The 19,807-nt window shown below is 32.9% G+C and overlaps 1 protein-coding gene across 5 annotated transcripts in view; it reads right to left on the bottom strand.

The window, feature by feature from the left end:
- Nucleotides 1-1,170: 1,170 nt before the first annotated feature.
- Nucleotides 1,171-19,807, bottom strand: part of LOC110116415 (phospholipid--sterol O-acyltransferase) — a 56,296-nt gene continuing 37,659 nt past the window's right edge. Inside the window, exons 9-16 of one of the 5 annotated variants that reach the window (XM_028699571.1) lie at nucleotides 10,222-10,316; nucleotides 5,809-5,860; nucleotides 5,619-5,690; nucleotides 4,757-4,925; nucleotides 2,424-2,570; nucleotides 2,034-2,118; nucleotides 1,825-1,912; nucleotides 1,171-1,582 (exon numbers count right to left, since the gene is read on the bottom strand). In XM_028699571.1, the coding sequence (XP_028555404.1) occupies nucleotides 1,831-1,912; nucleotides 2,034-2,118; nucleotides 2,424-2,570; nucleotides 4,757-4,925; nucleotides 5,619-5,690; nucleotides 5,809-5,860; nucleotides 10,222-10,316 (702 nt within the window). In that variant the 3' untranslated portion in view covers nucleotides 1,171-1,582; nucleotides 1,825-1,830. Of the gene's footprint in view, nucleotides 1,583-1,824; nucleotides 1,913-2,033; nucleotides 2,119-2,423; nucleotides 2,571-4,756; nucleotides 4,987-5,618; nucleotides 5,691-5,808; nucleotides 5,861-10,221; nucleotides 10,317-19,807 lie in introns of those variants that run through there. The other 4 variants (XM_020849962.2, XR_003702431.1, XR_002305441.2 and 1 more) reach the window with 4 other exon arrangements.

Here is a 19,807-nt window from a genome sequence, read left to right as displayed (position 1 = left end):
AGTGCAAATACATAACATAAGTGCATTAAAAATGCTTTTCGGATGCTTAAACATGAAGTCATAAAAGGCTACACATACTAAAAATTAGATTATGTAGATTTATCATATCTTTGAAAAGTATTTAACCATTCAGAAAAAAAAATGCAAACACTTCAAACTTCCACAAAATCTCTTTTTCAAACTTAGATTCAACTCTCATACAAACATACACCCCCAAACTGGTCACCATGCCTATAGAGTAAGTTGTCCCATCTTTCAAGTTTGATCCTCTATGTTACAAAGAATGGAGTCGACAAAACTTGAATACCATGAACATGATCATTTGCAAACAAACAAACAAAATCTATAAAGTTGAATACAATAAAACCCAATAAAGTAAACACCCCTATGATGGTGTGCTCATTTCACATTATAATTGTAGGAGTTTAATTTCAAAACCAACCTCTTAACTTCTCATTTCCAAAAATAAATATTTATAGCAAGCAAACATCCCAAATATGTCAGCACTAAAAGAAAATCTTAACCATAGGGAATATTATCATCAAGATGTCAAAATTTTCAAAGTATGCTATTGTGAGCCCCAAATCCTTATAAGATTATAAAATTTCAAAAAGAATATAAAATATAAAAATAATCTGGTAAATTTATTGCCTTCAAAATTTAAAGTAATAACCCATCTGCCTAGTAAAGAGTTTCTAACTAGCCGTTAAATTAAATGTGTCAATAAATGACCCGATCAATCAATCCAATTTGAAAAATTCTACTCCAGCTGACCCATTTAATAAACGGATCAAATTTAAGTTAAATTTTCCAATTGTTTATTAAAAGGTTTGGGTTCATGTTGACCTACAAACCCACTTTTAACTCGACAATAACCCATTTAATATCTTTTTTTCTTAATTTTTTTATATGTCGATATAATATTCTTATTTTCAATCAAATATCTTAAACTTTATGGTTAAAAAGTTAAATCATTCGAGCTGCTAAGGTTCGGGTTAATCTTTTAAACCCGTTTCTTAAATGGGCGTTTATAGGATTCAAGTCAGATAAATTTTGGATTGGACCTGTCAACCCGTTTTAACGCCCCTACTATTTTCTAGGTGCCTTAGCAATACATCTCCTAAACCAAAAAGTGAGGTCAACAAACACTAATTGTAGAGTATCCGAACATACACATAATTTGTTTTGATTGTTACTCATTATGCCATTAAGAATGTTACAATGTAATGAGAATAAAAGCGTCTACAATGCATTATATGATACAAGTATAGAAAATTAATGCCTTTTCCTATTCCAGTGACGTGCAAAAATAGTAAGTTTCAAAAGAATGTTGGTTGAGCCTATTGGCATTACAAGGTAATCAAATATATGCTTAGTTTGGGGTGACTTTCTTACGGTTTCTTAAAACAATTTTTCTAATATAAAATTAATTTTTTTATACTAAAAAACTGCTTTAAGAAGCAGTCCCAAACAAACCATATTCATGCAATTATAATTTCATTAAATAATAGCTCAGGTAAATCCACCTGAAGAAGCACTTTCTCTGAAGCCATTGTCAAGATTCATGAAACTGACTTCTATCCTGCAGGAAAAAGAAAAATCTCAAATGGTTTCTCTATGTTATATACCAACATTCGAGTTTGTGTCGGGCAAATTCTGCAATACTACACATTAGCACACACAAGAGAAAAGCATATCCCTGAATATAGGGTTCATTTGGGACGGCTTTTTAAATTAGCTTTCTAGTAAAAAATAAAGTCATCCCAAACGAAGCAATAATTGTAAAAGCAGATGAACTTATAAGGAAAAAGAGAGTCAAGCTACCTCACACTATAGATAATGTAAGAGGAGATCCGCTGATTTATTCTTCAACCTACAGCTCTGGCCAAGATGTACATCCCCAAAAACATACCTATATTTCCAACAAACAGATCAAAACAAATTTTTTTCTAGCATGTCATGATTCCTGAGTTCTTGCATATGATGAAAAATGCCAATAGATATCAATGGAAAAAAACAAGAACAGAGGAAACCTATATTCACAATATTCTGGCCAAGCGCAACGAGCTTTTGCATAATCCCAATAACAATCAACATCTCTCAAGGGTCCACGCTTGGCTGATAAAATAAAATTACAGTTTGGGGATTCTTTTTAGATACAAAGAAGGGGAAGGTAAATAAAGAAAAAAAATTCTCAATTTATCGAGATCAAAATTTGTATCAGAATGGGTCTCAAAGTCGTCGTATTTATTTTGAGTTGAGTGCAATATAAATTTCTTAAATATTGCACTCATCTTAATATAAATTCAAACGCTTTGAGATTTATGCTTATACAAAAAACTATTCCATATAAAAGAGAGTATCTCATACAAATAACTTCAGCAAATTTAGGATCTAAAACTGGTTGATATATCTAGCCTTATCCTTGCATTCCAGAGATAGCAATTTTGTGACTCGGAAAGTACCTTTAGTAACAAACTTTGATTTTGCGTCAGGATGGATATCATGCCACATCTGAAGCCACAACTCACGCATTAAAACTGGAGACCTAACAATGTTCCTGTGGTTTGCTATAGAATTCAATGAGGAGCGTCACTATGTCTGCCAACAAATTTAACTAAAAAAGTCGCAAATTTCAAAATGAGAACAGTGCAGAAAAGATAACATTGATGACATGCATTGTGCTTAATTCACCCTGAACCTAAAGATAGCATTTGTTACAGAATGGACATAGCCAGAACCTTGCAGCTGTACCCCGTAAGAAGGTTGTGCCATCTATGTCAGTCATTTACCGTAGATTGAATTATTCTTTCTTAGAAGTCCGTTAAGTGCTGCACTCACCACACTTGAGTAACTCTTCACATGAGGTGGAAATTGCATAAATAGAAAGTGTTAAGAACAATCAAGAGCAATTTCATTCAACAATCATCACCCTTTTCATTCTAAAAAAGGTGGTATATATAGAATTTTTGCAAAAATCAAATCAAGAGAAGAAAGAGGAGAGTGTGGACAGTTTTAGATTGGAAAATGATGGTGGAAGGGTTTTAAAACATCACTTATGGTTTCAAACTAGAAAAGGTGAGTTGTCATGCAAAGCTAGTTAAGTTAATACAAGTTGATTTCAAAGTTAGTAATTAGTAGAATTTTGTAGAAAGAAGGGAAGTGGTGGAGGGGGTGGCATGGTCATGAGGATGATGATATGGTAATTCAAAATGGTGATGTGGAGGTCAATTTTGTTGGTAGTAGCCCCCATGTGGTTAAAATAAGACAATGTGAGCTTTTTGTATTTTTTGACGAAAAAGGTGAATGCTTTAGTAGATCTTTGGCGGGTAGTTAGTTTTGGGGTGGCAATGTATTATCTCAAAAACGGTGATGTAGGAGGCTCAATTTTGTTGTAGTTTGTCCCCATGTGTTTAAAATAAGACAATGTGAGCGAAGAACATAGGTGAAATGACTAAGTAGACTCGAGCCTAAGTCCACAAGCACCTAATCCATGACATGACCCACAACACAAAGTCCAAATACAAGAGATGGGCCAAACAACTAAAAGGCTTGACATATAATAAGATTCAAAAGACAATAAACTACTACTGTTTAATACATCCAAATGTCTTCCAAGCACATAAAATCTAGACCTAATGACATACATAATTATTGACGACAATACCAACAATGAGTTTGATGCACTACAACGAATATGAGGACATGGTGATGAGGATGATGAGGTGGGCAAGTCAAAATGGTGATAAGGAGAACTATTTTCATGGTAGTCCCTACAGGGTCAAAATAGGATAACTTGGGCTAAAAAAATAGAAGAAATGGTTAAGTAGGATTGATCCCAAGTCTATAATAGACTAATCCATTGACACATGACATCCCAAACAACTAAAATGCTCAAAATATAATAAGATTCAAAAGATAAGAAAATACTAATGCCCAAAAGAAAAAATTACATAAAAAATAAAATAAACCCCAATATCCTCTAGGTACATAAGATCTAGACTTACATAATTATTGTCCACAACAACAATGATGAGTGGGATGAACTACAACAACGATACTCACACATGGTGATGAGGATGATGAGATGGGAAGTCAAAATGGTGATGCAGATGCCAATTTTGGTGGTAGTCCCCACGTGATCAAAAGGGGATAATTTGGGCAAAGAAAATAGGTGAAATGTTTAAGTAAGATGAAGCCTAAGTTCACAAACATCTAATCCAAAACTTAGTCCACAACACAGTCCACAAATAAAAAAAATATTTGCGTCCAGAATAAGATTCAAAATACAAATAAAATGAATGAACTAGAATAAGATTCAAAAGACGAGAAAAATACTAGAGTCAAAAAGAAAAAAATACATAAGAAATACAATACACCCAAATATCTTCAAAGTACACAAGATCTAGACTTTATGACATAATTATTGACGACAACAATGATGATGAGTGTGACACACTAAATCAGCTCTCTCTTACATCGGATGTCTAGATCTTGTGTGCTGGGGTTTTCATTCGCTAAATCCCAACACCTGTGTAATTAAAATCCAACTCTTAAGGTGCCCCTAAGCTTTTGTTTACTACCTTAATTTGACCATCGAATTGATGATGATAAACAAAGGAAAAATGCAGTTTGGTGCCTGATTTCTTTCAAAGAGTTTTTCAAAACTAGCTCATAAAACACAAGTCATAATTTGAGATAACTGTTCTAAGTAGACCATTTAATCTAAGCAAGCGGAAACATTAGAAAAATATACCTTTATCAATTTCCCAAACTGCTGTTCTCCTTCCTGGAATACTTTCAGAGTCCTCATAGTACGTAATATATTTTACCCGAGGGCTTCTTGACATGTTTGGAATTATATCTTCGCCATGAATATGATCCACATCAAGTTTTACTTGCAAATCAGATCCATCATGCTCCAACTGGGATACCAAAATGTAGATTTATGGTTACTTCCATCTGATCTGTGTTGCATGATTAGAACTTAATACCAGCAAAAAAAACAAATCATTAGTACGTATACAATTATGTCAAAATTTTGCTTTGATAATAACACTGTATTGATGAGCCAAATAAAGACAATTAATGAAGATAAATTGAATAGAGTAAAATATTATAAAAAGATGATTGTCCTACGGAGCAAAATAAAAGATATTCCAAATGCTTTAGTGTGCAATATCACATAACAGATTACTAGGATGATGATTGAGAAAAAAGGGAGAAACAAGATGAGCCCTTCATATGTGTGAGATTGGTCCAGAGTTCTCATGTTAAGCAACAAATTCAATTGAGCTATTTATGTTAAGTAGAGTGTAAGCACCTAGAAATTATAGTCCTCCTATCTTCTATTTTTTCATGAATCTAGGAGAAAATTAGATGTATGAAAAGTTCAAGAAGCTGACACGTTCGATATTGTTATTGTTACATAAGAGAGTAAGAATAAAAGAATGTCCATAGAAAATGAATTATCAGTAACCTTTTCCAAGATTCTATGACGGATTAATACATAATAGACAAAATCTCTTACCTCAATTCGTTCTGCTTAAAACATGGTAGTTTAACAACAAGTTGGAACAACTAACAACAATTTTGGGATTATAAACTAAGTAAGATACCTGCGGAGCCCTAGTTATGTTCACTTTAGATCCCAGCCATGTCTTGCACCAAGAGAGGGAGTTATAGGGTACCTGTATTAAAAAGCCTATCACAAGTAAGATCATGCTCATTAGTTAGGTGACATTAGGAACTGCTGATCTACCCTAATTCTCCAAGAAGAAGTAATATGATTTGCTGCTCATTACATACTGTTTCATCACCACTTGAAACTCCGGGATTTCCATTAACGGAATTACCAGACCTGAAACACATTAGAAAATTCATTTAAACGCACGTGTAGAAAATTTTTCAACTGCACATAACAAAAACTGATAACTTTATTAAAACTGATAGAACAAAAATCTAAAAAGACAAGTCCATCACACTAAAATACATTGTCTGACAAACGAATTAATTCAATTAATAAAATGACCATTTCTGTCTGTACCAGCTATCATGTCACAGGTTCAAATAGATTTGAAAGGACATCAGTTAATATTGGAAAAAACTTCTCTCATGATTTGAGAGAAAGAAAAAGAGAGAGAGATGATGAGCAACAAACAACTTATAGATAAATAGCATTTACTTTTCATCATCCCCTGCTGCAGCCTTAAACTACACTATTGGATCAGACATTCTTCTTTCTCCGCATTCTTACTAGGAAATGCATTGCTTCAGCGAAATTCAATATCAAGAATTTGGTACAAGTTTACCAGTGAGGCAGGAAGTCTTATGGTCTAAGGCATACAAATACAAATCTGAAATGAAATGCATAAATAGAAAAAATGATAGATTAAAAATTTGCAGTCCACCAACTCTTAATTTAGGAAACATTTCATCCCTTTTCATACAAAATAAAATAAAATTTAAAAAAACAAAAAACTCCCACCAAATTAAAATACAAAAATTGTCAAAATCTGAGATTTGCAAGAAAATCTGAGATTAAATGAAAGACACATTGTTTAGGATTTCAATCATAAAAAAATCAAATTGTAACAAATTTGATCAAATTTATATGCATTATTTTTAATTTTAAAAATATTAAAAAAATATCATGTTCATGCCCTACATTTTCAATAATAGTCATATCCTATGTCTGAATCCATGCATCCTAGCACAAAAATTTTATATAAATACAATTTGTAAGGATGTTGACACAAGATGTCAATCCATATAAATCCAATTTATAGGGGATCTAGGCATAAAACACTATATTGACTCAAATGAGGACGAGATACATGTCGTCTGATGCCCTGCTGAAGAGGTTGGAAATATATATATATATATATATATATGCCCCTTTCCTTATAATGAAATTTAAGGAAAACTTAGGAAGAGAATTTTCTTTTTTGTCGCATACATTCCATTATGTATAAGAATGATTATACTGATACAAATCCTAGTACACTCATATCATAAAAAAAATTAAATACACAAATATAATACATATAAGGATTCCTGGATAGAGCATGGGTCACACCAAAGTATAAAAACTCATAAAGGATATCACTATAAAGTATGATATCAACATAGATGAACGTATGTTCATAAGAATCTCTTAATTTTTAAGGAAAAATGAGGTAAAAAAAAATGTTCATAAGAATCTCAACACAAAGCTTGATGTCACCATTAGATGAATATGAGCATGATGTCAAATGTATAAATAGGGGTGTCAAAATGAGTAGATGGGTGATTCAACCTGAAATTTATCCGACATGAATATAGTCAACCCAAACCAAACTTGCTTAATAAATGGGTCAAAAATTTCATTTGTTTCCATTAAAGGCTTGAGGAGGCTTTCGAATTAAAGGCTATAGTCGGATAACAACTCTCATTTGTTTCCATTAAAGCCAAGCCAGAGATCGTGTGAGGAGTTGTGCGAGAGGAAGAACGGATGACATCGTCAAGCACGTTGTCGACATGAAGCGAACGATGCCGAACGTTCGGTAAGATCTGATTTTGATTTTTTTTTTGTTTTTCTTTATTTATAATAAAAATAATAGAATTCATAACAGAAAAATTTGTCTCGCTTTTTGTAGCAATTCTCAAAATTTGTGTCATCGTCTCGAGAAATGTGTTGATTCGCGCGCATAATTTATGTTGAGCGAATTTATAATCTCTTTTAGCTGATTTGAACGTTCTGAACGCAACGGCACAATCTGTTTTGTAATTAGACGTCATTTGGGTTACGTCCTACATCGATGTATAGTGACCCGCTCTAACTACTCGAGCAACTTTAATTGAACGAATTGACAGACACATTTGAGTATTGAGGATGTTGCTAGGACGTTGCTAATACATGGCGAAGTTTGTTTAGTAATCGGACGTCGTTCGAGTGACATCGCGTGTCATTTTTGGGTGTCAGTCACCGATTTTGACCGGTCGAGCTTCGACTGCGAGATACTTCGACTTAGGAGAATTCAACGTTCTGGTCGCAACGGCGCAATCCGTTCGACGATTGGACGTCATTTAACCTTTCAAGTGATGTGTCGCGTAGATGTGCGTGTCGCTTTTGTCTCCTACTTCGCTCCTTTACGCACGTAATGTAGGTCAACAATAATTTGCATTTAATAATAAGTCATCAAAATAATATTAATAAATTATAATTTCCTCAATATGATTAGATTAGTTTAGATTAAGCATGATTCTTGTGTCGATGTGTTTGTTGGCCTTAGAGAAGAGAATAATATGTCTTTGTCTTTAGCCACTTTGATTACAAGTATGATAGCCCTAATAGAATATTTGTAATATTCCTCAATAATAAAAGTTTTGGATAAAACCTCACATAACATTTTTTTGAATTATTGTGGCTTAATTCATTCAAAACCTATTAACTAAGACTTTTAATAAAAATGATAACGATAATAAAATAGTCTCGAGATAAATGATGCATAGCTAGAAGACTCATAGCCTATCATAATATTCAAACAACACTAAATTCAATTTAATTAAAATGCTTAAACTATTCTTTCAGTTGATCCTTACATTTACTGAATCATAGATATTGCTCTTTGTGTTATGTTTTAGGCTAACCCATGCAGATTTTTTTTTAATTATGCCACTATACTAATAAGATAAAGCATGTTTCGCTAATTTTGTGTTAGAAAATTCCACTCTTTTGGAATCAAATGGATGGTAACGTTTAACGTCTTTTAAATTATCAATCAACTTTCAAATGCAGGTAGATAATGTTGACCTTCTGAAAGTTGCATTGTATTTGTCTAAAATCATACCTTACTCTTGCTTAAATTACTTCTTTATTATGTTTTTTCATTGACTTAGCTATTATGACATATTTCTAGTGGTCATGATAATGCACCTATACGATCTCAAATCAAATCTAATGCAGAACATCTTAGAGATTAGAACTTACTAATGCAAGCCCAAAAAGTGATAAACAAAGAAGCACACGAGATAAAAATTGGCAGTCCATTAACTCTAAGTTTAGGCAAAGTTTCAACCCTTTTACATGAGAAATCAAAAAACAAAAAAAAAATTACCACAATCATTCCCAAGAAAATCTAAGGTTGAATAAAAGCAATGCAGCAATTGTGATTAATCAAAATTAAAAATTCTAGTGTATCAAATTTGACAAAATCTCACTCACACATGCAAACCTACAACTAAAAAAAAAAAGAAATAAAAGAGAAAAATCACTTAAGTGTTAACTACCTTACAAGGGTACAAGAAGACTTACACCGGAAATTACCATCAAGGCATGCACCTTACTCTTAAGAAATCACATTCAACACAGACAAACAAGTTGAATTCATATATGCCTTAGTGGTCTAATATATCATAAAAAAAAAGGAGAAAACATAAGTATTTTTGCCAAAACCGTAAGCCTAAAACTGCAACTACTCAATTCAATAATCATGAATTCCAACCCAAACAAAGATTTTTCAAGCCCAGCTTGAGCAAATATAGCAAGATATAATGCTTACTACAATAGAATTTCACATAGAAGGAAACTACCGGTGGCTGGAAACCCACTAGACATGTGCACATACATAAAATCAGCTGAACACGCATAATGAAGGTAAAATAGAGCACGTTAGGAACAATTATAAAAATAAAACATTGAATCTCCTTTACGGTGCAGGTAGCAGTAATCAACACACAAACTCCTAACTATAATACAAGACGTAAATATGCGCATAAAGAAAAAATGGGAGCCAATCTCAGCTACAGTAGATTCAGAGTAATCAGCCGCTGCACAATACAGGCACCCGAGTTCAAGCGATAGAGCAGAAAACCGAAACCAGTGGGAATCCATAATACTACAAACAGTGAAAATGTTGAAATAAGGGATTGTAACTTGTGTTGAATTAGTGAATATGACAAGTTAAATCGAAATATCAAACCAAACCCATCAACAACAAAAAACATATTCCACTTTGATAAGCACCAATATCATTAGAAAATAGAAAATAAAATAACTAAAGTTAATCAATGCGCACAAATTGTATATCCAATCAATATTGAGTTTTAGAATTGTGTCAAAAATAATTTAATAAAAAAAAATGAACTACTATCAAATGAGCAAGGTAAGAGAACTGCTCAAAATCTTTGGCAAGCACAATATAACTATCCACCTAATCAATCAGTATGCATAACACTTGCCTTGAAAATAGTGTTCCTTCATGTTCATAAACAACATCGGTTTCAATCCAATTATCAGGATAGGGTTTACCACTAGGAGCAAAATAGTATCCGACCTGTATCATAGAAGTTAAGAGTTAGTGTCTTATTTTTTAAAAAAAGTACAATTAGCAGCTGTTTTCATTCTCTATCATAAATATATCACCTGCAACAAAAAATTTAGTGTGTCAACGCAAATATTTTTTATTAACATTCTGTAACAGGTTACAGCACAGCCGCATTGCAATTATTATGTGGAGAAAAAGCAGTTCATGACCAATATTTAAAAACGTCGAAAAGGCGAGAAGCATATCAATGATTACATACCTACTAAGTTTAGAATGCTAAAATCATCAGAAGAGTTATTACTTCTAGCTTGGAATCGAGTAAATCTTAAAGAATTGAGAAAGATTTTTTTCTCAATTGGTGCCCCGATAAGAAAATACTAGCTGAAACTTTTATCCACTAAATTGGATAAACTTCTGATATATTCTTGTAATTAGACCGAACTGGAAACATCAAACAACTCCACTTCAGAACAAACATGAATCATCAATCACCTCAGTTGGAGAATTTTTGTCATCCTCAACGGATTGCATATTTTGTGATCGAGTGCAGCATAAGAAAGATAATATATTACCCTGAAGGATAAAAATATCATTTCCTTATGAACTCAATAACAAAATTTATAATTTTAACAGAAATTCCCCCATTCAATATTTGGTTGAATTAAATTTATTTTATTATGGGGTACGGATGCCCCATAGGGCAGAATGAACATTACCAACCATTGGATCATCCAAAGATGACAAGTGGGGAGGAATGGGTAAATATGAAGCAAGTGGAAGAGAAATATGACATTAGCATTGGGAAATGCCGACCATAAGGGTTAAATTACCATCAAGAAAATGAGATGGAAGACAAGCTACAAAAAATTCAATGAGTGATAATGAGAAAAAAATGTCCTAAAATGTCTGCTTAAGCAATTAAAGTTGTGTTCTTTTTCTTTAATCAATGAGATGGAAGACAAGTTACACAGAATTTAGCGGTAATCACCATCAAAGCCACCAACGACAAGTGATCGAGAACTAGCAGTATTGGGAAATAGTGGGTTGATGAGGAAAAAATGTCCTAAAATGGCTGCTTAAGAAATTAAAGATATGTTCTTTTCTTTCTATTAATGACAAGGGATTTACCGTGATTTATCTCCAAAAAAAAAAAAGAAATATATGTATAATGACGCAGCAACTAGTACTAGAAATAGCCCTATGTTGAAGTTATTGAACAAATTTACAATGGTTCAATATCTTCTATGATAATTTGTTGCGGGATGATCAAAGAGTTCTAAATTATAATAGGACTACATCAATGATCAACAAAAAATCCATATCATTTTGATATTTGAAATGCACGTGGTTATAATATTGTTGACCTTCATATAATCATGCACCTAATTATATCGAACGACAGCCAACTAACACCATATCACATTAGGTTCAAAATGGCTTAATCGCAATTGAAATCACTCGAACACAACCAATTAGAAAAATAGACTGCGCCAATGCATCCAGAACATCAAAATTACCAAAAAAATTACATCTACTCTATTCAACCAAAAAAACAAATAATAGATGTGATGTCATACAAATTGAGTTCAAAGAGCCTTAACTATGATGAAAAATTGCTTGAAAGCCAACTATTCACAACATGTACGCAGACACATCTCTTTCGTCAAAATTATGCAAAAAGAACACCCATGTTACATAGGTTATCATATTACAACAAAATATGAAATTTACTTTTGCGGGAGGCAAAGATATGTATTTTGATATGCATGAGCAAGAAAATTTTGTGAGAAATCAATACGCACATATAACTTATTTTTTTAAATGCATAAAGTTAACATAATATTAAAAGCAATATTATTATTTTAAAAAAATCCAAAATCCTTACATTCATAATTAATGTCCCACAATTCCTATAGAGTTTGTACCCCTCATGATACATGAAGTCCCATCTATCCCGTCTCCCAGCACTCTTGTTCAGGCTCCTACGTGCCCCATACCCTTCGTCGCTCTCTAAGAACTCCCATTCCTTCCTAACTCCAACGCTCACAAGCCCCATCCTTATCATCATCTCCTTCGATCGGGTTCCCTCTCACCCAATCACATCCAAGCCTCCCTGTAAACCCAGCAAATCAACAATGCAAATATATAAATTCAAGATTTAATATCATAAAAATTGAAAAAAAAAATGGAACACATAATTGGACAATGGAGAACACAACAGCACACCTACGAGCACAAACAGGACCTCTCACCAACTTCCAAAGCACTCAAAACCATGAACTATGATTGAACATAAAAATGACTAAGTGAGAGCCATTATTTAAGGGAAAATGAATGCCATTGTGATAGTCTATCTAAGCACTCACTAAGACTAAATGCATGAAAAAAATGCGCTGTTTGAATGCACAATAAGAGCCTAGAAAGCAAGCAAACACCATTGAATGCTCAACACGCACTCACAAGTGGATAGAAGGCAAATGCGGTCTTTAAAAATTCAAAATGAATCTTTACGCACATTTCAACAACATCGCGCAAACAATCCTATATCAAATTTTTTTTAAAGCATGCACGCATCATAATATAACTTTCAAACTCAAGTGTCATCGTCTCGAGAAACATGTCATTGCCTCAAGAGGCATGCAACCACCATTGGAAGTGTGTCGTTGCCTAAAGAAGTGTGTCATTGCCTTGACAACTATGACACCGCCTCAAAAAGCATTGCCTAGAGAAGCATACATATGCCTTGAGAAGTGTGCAATTCTCTAAAGAAACATGCAACCCCTTTAAAAGTGTGCAAACACCTCAAAAAGTATGCAACTACTATAATAAGCGTACGACCATTCTAAAAGCAAGTACACTATGCATGTGCGCTGAAAAGTATACAAGTGCACCATGAAGGTACTTCAAAAAGTGCGCAAGTAAATTAAAAGCATGCAAGTACACTGTGCAAATGCATTGGAAAACATAAAAGTGCATAATACATGCGCATTGAAAAGTGCACAAGTATATTGAAAAGCATGCAAATATCCAAAAAAAAAACAAGAAAATGTGCAAGACCATTAAGAAGCATGCAAGTACACCATGTAGACCCATTAAAAAGTGCACAAGTGCATTATAAACCATAAAAATGCACTACACAATGCATCCAAAAGACATGTATGCAATGTAAAAGGAAAATCATGTTAAAGTCAATACACCCATGAGTCCTTTGATAAATGTGCCAATGATCAAATTTGAACATCAAAATATTGTATAGATTAAAAAGAAATCGAACTAAAATTTTCTCATTTTGGAAAGTGTGTAATTGCTTTATAAAAACAAGTAGGCAGAGTTAACATAGTTCCAAAAAAAAGAGTAATAATAAAAATACCCCTATGATGGGTGCAGCCGACGTATATCATAATCAGAGTGATCCATTCCAAAGATCAAACTCTCAATTACAAAAATGATAATTCTCCCCACTTATGGTCTTGTTAACAACTCTAAATGTAAGGGAATACCCTCAAAGCCAAAAATAAGTTACTTCGAGCTTAAATCCTCACAAAAAAATAATACAAGAAAATTTATAAAACCTAAAAAAACTCGGGTACTAATTGGTTTAAAGCTTAAGTGCAACTAACTATCCATCCATTCACCTCACCGGCTTATCAAGGATGACAACTTTAAGTTTGATCAAAGCTCACAAAGAGCCATATCATGTCAAGTGCATTCATATAATTACTCTCAAAGATCTTAAACCAAAAAAAAAAGCATGCATACCCTAACTAGATGATTTACGACAAAATGTCACCATTGTATTACAATTAAGGCCAAATCCTAGATGTTTTCATATGACTCATCATTAGAGTTGTAAATTATAAGGTGCACCAAATGTCATAACCCAACCCAATATAACCCACAGATAGAATGGGTTATATCATATTTGATGGTGATAGACCAAGCCCACGATCTAATTTAGAGTATTTTTCAAATTTCTTTAATTATCAACAGACAATAGGGCTACTAATTAACTTCCAATAAATAAAAAATATGCTTGTCCACAATTTTACATTTCTATTCATCTTCAAAATGTATATACAACAAAATCTCTATAATACAGAACATAACTACATATAAAATAAAATATAGTAGAGAATAGTCATGACTATATAAAATCAAAAAAAAAAAAAAAAAAAAAACCTATACAGACTCAGACTATTAAAACCTACAATCTCACGCCTACTCAAATGACTCCTTACCCTTGCCCTGAGTGTAAGCCAATACAGTTCAGCAAGTCATACCCACTAATCTAAATTTTTAATATTTAACCCAATATTTATTTAACTGAATTAAAAGCAGTATTAACAAACTATTATACTTAATAGCGTAAAGCTAATAAATAACTAAAATAAAATGAAACTTGCATAAAATATAAATAAAAAAGCACTTCATATATCAAAATAGAATTGAACCGATTTCTCGTAGGCCCTTATGCCACCCAATAGAAATAGATATTAAAACTTAAGCTCTTATTACTCCATGTGCTAGCATATCAGAAAATAAGACCTTATATAGCCTAAATGCTTAGCACAATAAATATTCAAATATTTAGGCCCTTATGACTCTAAGTACTTCCAACACAACATAACTTCCTCCAAACATTAGAACTCTTTAGAATCATACACTTCAAGAAGATAATCACATATATAATTGCATTTCAACATAATAAATGAAAATAATTATAATGCAAAATATCATAGAATGTTGTACTAGCAACAAAAATATTTAACAAACTAGGTTGAAATTTCATATTTTCATAATAGCACCAAATTACTAGAGATTGTTCAGAACACTATTTTGAAGCCTTAAATATACTACAATATTTATTTTTGTCAGAAGTATTTTCCAAATTGCTAAAAATAACGCACATTCCAATCTACCCGGTGAAAATTAAAAAAAATACTAAAATGTCTATAATACTCATATTTATAACATACAGAAAGTTACACGGTGAAAGTTTAATAAATGTAAAATTATCCCTATTTTACGCTACGAATTTATAAATTTAATCAAAAAAATCTTAAGATTATCGAAATATTAAAAACTGAAATAAACAGAATGCAACCCACCTCATTCCGGACAACTCTCAGAATTAAGCTGACAACAGAATACAGACAAAAGTCACATGAACCCAACTTTCACTCTTTCTCTCTCTAAGACGACCTAAGGGTGAGAGGGGGGTTTTTGCCAAAAGGATTTTAAAGTGGATTTTGATATTTTTATAAAATATTGATCTGCGTCGCGACGTTTAGAACCCTAGCCCCACAGCACTCTCAACAGAGGGAACGACACCGTAGCGCCAAAACTTAGTGCCACAATGTCACCCTTAATTCTCTTAAAAGACAAAGCTTAGTATCACAGCGCCGCGGTGACCCAAGAGAAAATTCCTAAACCGAACTTTCATCTACAAAGACTCTTGGGACACTTTAGAACAGAATTCAGGCATTCACATGCATACAAAATATTCTCAGATACCTACAAAAAATGCGGAAGTTCTAACAGCAAGGCCTATCAGGCCAAAGTAGATATTACACCTAATAGGACACAAAACCCTCTGTTAGCCAAGGTAATCTTAAAATTAGCCCCTTAGGCAAGCATCTACCCCTCTCCTTGAACAACATAACCCTAATTTTTAATTAGGAAACTTCAACTAGGTTGGGTTTCTACCTCAACAGATCGAGTTGATTACAACCTACAATTACTTGGGATGATGGAAATACAAGTTCTTGATCATGTTTGTCATGATTCCCCAATAGGATAATAAAGATTTTTTTTTTTTCATTTCAAATCATATCGTTGTTGTCATAAGCTAAATATCAACAGTATACCGACTAACTTTAATCACAAGGTTTCACTTGTGATTGAGATATATAATAAATGATAGGGATTTACATCAATGAAAAACCTTCAATCATATTATAAAGTCCTTGCAAAATGAAGATGCAATCTCTGGGCAGTGTCTCATTAAATACAGAGTTATAGCCCCATCTTTTTTATGGGATGCTCTTTTGTACAGCTATGGAGTGCTCAAGTCTTTTAGAGAGCCACTCTTTCTTTTTCCCTATATTTGTAGCTACTTTTCCCACTCTCTTTTATCATACTAATGGGGACTTGGCCATATTTTGTTGAGCCTTTTCTTTTTGAAGTCTAAGGAATGGGCCCATTTCAAATAATCGATTCATCATATGTACCTAATACACTATTCTTTAGCCCTTTAGCTAGACTTGTATCTCAATTAGAAAGTTAGATCTTGCTCCATTAGACAATCTACTAAAGATTGAGTGCCTTCTAAGGTACCCTGTTAACTTTGTGTAGCTAAATGCTCACTAAGTTGAAATAATTCAATCATAGGCTTTCTTTTCTTTACTTTCACTGAAGATAAATAAACAACAGAGCTTACCCATTCCTAGAGCTCTAAAAGAGCTCTAGCTTTTGGGAAGGGAGGAGACTAAATATGAGATACAAAATTAGGAAAGAAAGCATTTAGTTGTGGACTTTGAAAATTCATGTCCCGACCTCTTTGCGCCTCCTTTTATTGACAGGGAGAGTTTTAACAGATTTAGGTTCTGAGGTATATTTTCAAAAGACAAATTAGGTTTTAGATAAAACACTACCCAGAGATTTCGCCCTCATTTTTCGAGGACTTTATAATATGAGCTATGGTTAATTACCCCCGATAACGAAAGAGAACTTTCAATTAAGGCTAGTCGTAAGATAGGCACTAAGTACCCAGCGTATAGTAGCAATAACTTTAGGAATTTTAAATTGGTTTTAAATTTTGGAATTTAAGATTTGAAATTTATCATCATATACTTAAAGTGGGTGATGAGAAAATGATAACGGGAGTACAGGACCGATCAAGATCCCATGGTTCCGTCATCCTGGGCTATCATACTCAGTGGTATACTTAGTCGTAGGAGGTAGTTGACCAAACCTGACAGAAGGAACCTTGTTGATAATCATGGGTTGCTTCGTCCAAAAATACCGTGTAAACCTAGGGTGGATGTTTGTTTAAGGTGATGAATTTAAGTCAACCTTAGCTAATAGAGAGCTTTATATCTTATAGAGTACACCCTATAATTCATTACTTCATGAGCTTTTAACCATTAAAAAGCATAAGAGTTTTGGCCGTGACCGTAATATAGTGGTGTCATTTTGCAGCAAAATCACCCGGTAAGATGACACGTACCATGTCCTTGCTGACAATGAATCAACTGAGAATGAATTGTAGTAATACATTCCACAAGACATTTATTCTTTGTGAGCTGAAATTATTCTTCAATTTATCATCCTCGCCAAACCGATGCAAAGTGTAAATGAATTTTAATTTTAATTTTTTGTGATTAAATTTTCATTTAAATGTTTAGAATTTAGTAGATATTAGATTTTGAAATTTTAATAAAATTTGAGCATTGACCCCTCCAGTTGAGATTTACACTCAACGAGGCTATCATCAAGGTGATTTTGCAATGACATTAAAAGATTTGTATTTTCATTAGGGTTTACAAGTATTTTAAAAGGGTTCCCTCCAGTTGAGATTTTCTATCAATATGGACATCATTGGGGTGACATTTAAGTTATTTTAAATATTTGTATTTTTTTGAATTTTGGATGCATTTAAAAAGCATGATCCTCTCCTGTTAAGATTAGCCTTCCAAGCAGACATCATTGGGACATTTGAACATTTTTGGCAAATCCACAAAGCATTCTCAGATCTTGCATTTAGGAGCTTGATATAAAGATCAGAGCACATGCAGAATTTATTTTAGCATATTTAGGTAATGAGTTTAGCACATTGATTAATGCTTGTATATATATGCATGATGTATTTTGCATTTTTGCACTTGCATAATATATTTGTATTTGTCTATATATGATACATTATCCTTTTGATTGTTACGTCAACATAATGCATTCATACTTATATTTCATTCACGATTTTTGCATAATGCTTTTCACACATCAAACTTTGGGAGTTGAAATCAATGAAGAAATCCTTTAACTTGGAAGTTTAATGAGTAAACTCATTTTCTTGATTTGGGTCAAATAAATTAAAGTACTAGAATTAAAGCCCTATACTTGGAATCATTTGTTGAATTTTAGGCCAAACAAATAGAGGAGAACTCTAGATTTTGGCTCTAAACTAGGTTAATACTAATCCATAATCCTTTCCAAATCATTAGAGAACCTTTATATAAAACTTAGAAAGAGTGCTACAACAAAGCACATGCATAGGAAAAGTGTTTGAATTGAATTGGGTTCAATCCAAACCAAGGAAACATAAGCTTCTATAAGATTGCTTGGTTTTTAGGAGGGTCCTAAACAAATGCTAAGATTCTTCTGAAAGTCATTATAATATCTTAGATAACAATGGAATAGAGTTAAATAGAACATTAAAAAAAAAAACAATGGAATAGAGTTATGAAGAACATTAATCAAGATGAATTCTCTATAAGAAAGTTAGGTTTGAGTTTGACCTTTATGCAGCTCAAGCTATTTTAAAATTTGTTTCAAGGCAAAAAAAGATTCTTAAATACATTCTTTGAAATACAGCCTATGCATATGACTTTTGAGTTTCCTGAGCTCTCAGCCAGTGATAGAAGATTTGGAAAGGAAGATGAACCATCATTTTAAATATGATTTGAAGTTTCAAATTTTTTTTTATTATTATTCTTAAAGCACTTAAAAGGAATGTTAAGAGTATCAATATAAACAAGAGAAGAATTGCAAATGAACAAGGACCTCCAAAAGTATATATCAATTCTTCAAGAGGAGTGTAGCGTCTTCTAAGCATAAATATTATTATTATTATTATTATTATTATTATTAATTTAATTAAATGTGGGGGTCCTTTGTCATTTTCAATTTGATTGGCCCCAGCATCCCCACCTTGCAAAGGGGGTTGGGACGACGCTTGCCATTACGCTTCTCGCCCAGATCAAAGATATGAGGGCAAAGGTCAAAAAATCAAATTCTTCCTGCCCGGATCAAAGATATAATGGCGCGAGTCATCAAATTAAACATTCTTGCTTGGATCAAAAATACAACAACGCATGTCTTTGATATCTATTATTTTATAATATATTTGTATTTATTATTATTTATTTTATTTAACATTTTCTTGAAAATCAGACAGCCTACCAATGTTCCCTCCCGCAAAGGGAGGTTGGGACGACACTTACCATTGTTCTTCTCGCCTAGATCAAAGATAAGACAGCGTGAGGTCTTCAAATCAAATTATTCCCACCCAGATCAAAGATACAAGGACGTGAGGGCTTCAAATAAAATATTTATGCTTGGATCAAAGATACAATGGAGCAGATCTTCAAGTTAACAGTACATGTTTAAAACGTTTTTTATTACTTATTAACTTCTTTTTTTTTTGACAAAACACCCCTCTACTTTTATAATTATGAGAACGGGAGACAGTGGAGACGGACAAGCGGGCTATGTGAGGAGAC

Source organism: Dendrobium catenatum, unplaced genomic scaffold (assembly GCF_001605985.2).
Source record: "Dendrobium catenatum unplaced genomic scaffold, ASM160598v2 fragScaff_scaffold_1341, whole genome shotgun sequence".
Taxonomy (NCBI): domain Eukaryota; kingdom Viridiplantae; phylum Streptophyta; class Magnoliopsida; order Asparagales; family Orchidaceae; genus Dendrobium; species Dendrobium catenatum.
This window is presented reverse-complemented; position numbering and strand designations above follow the sequence as displayed.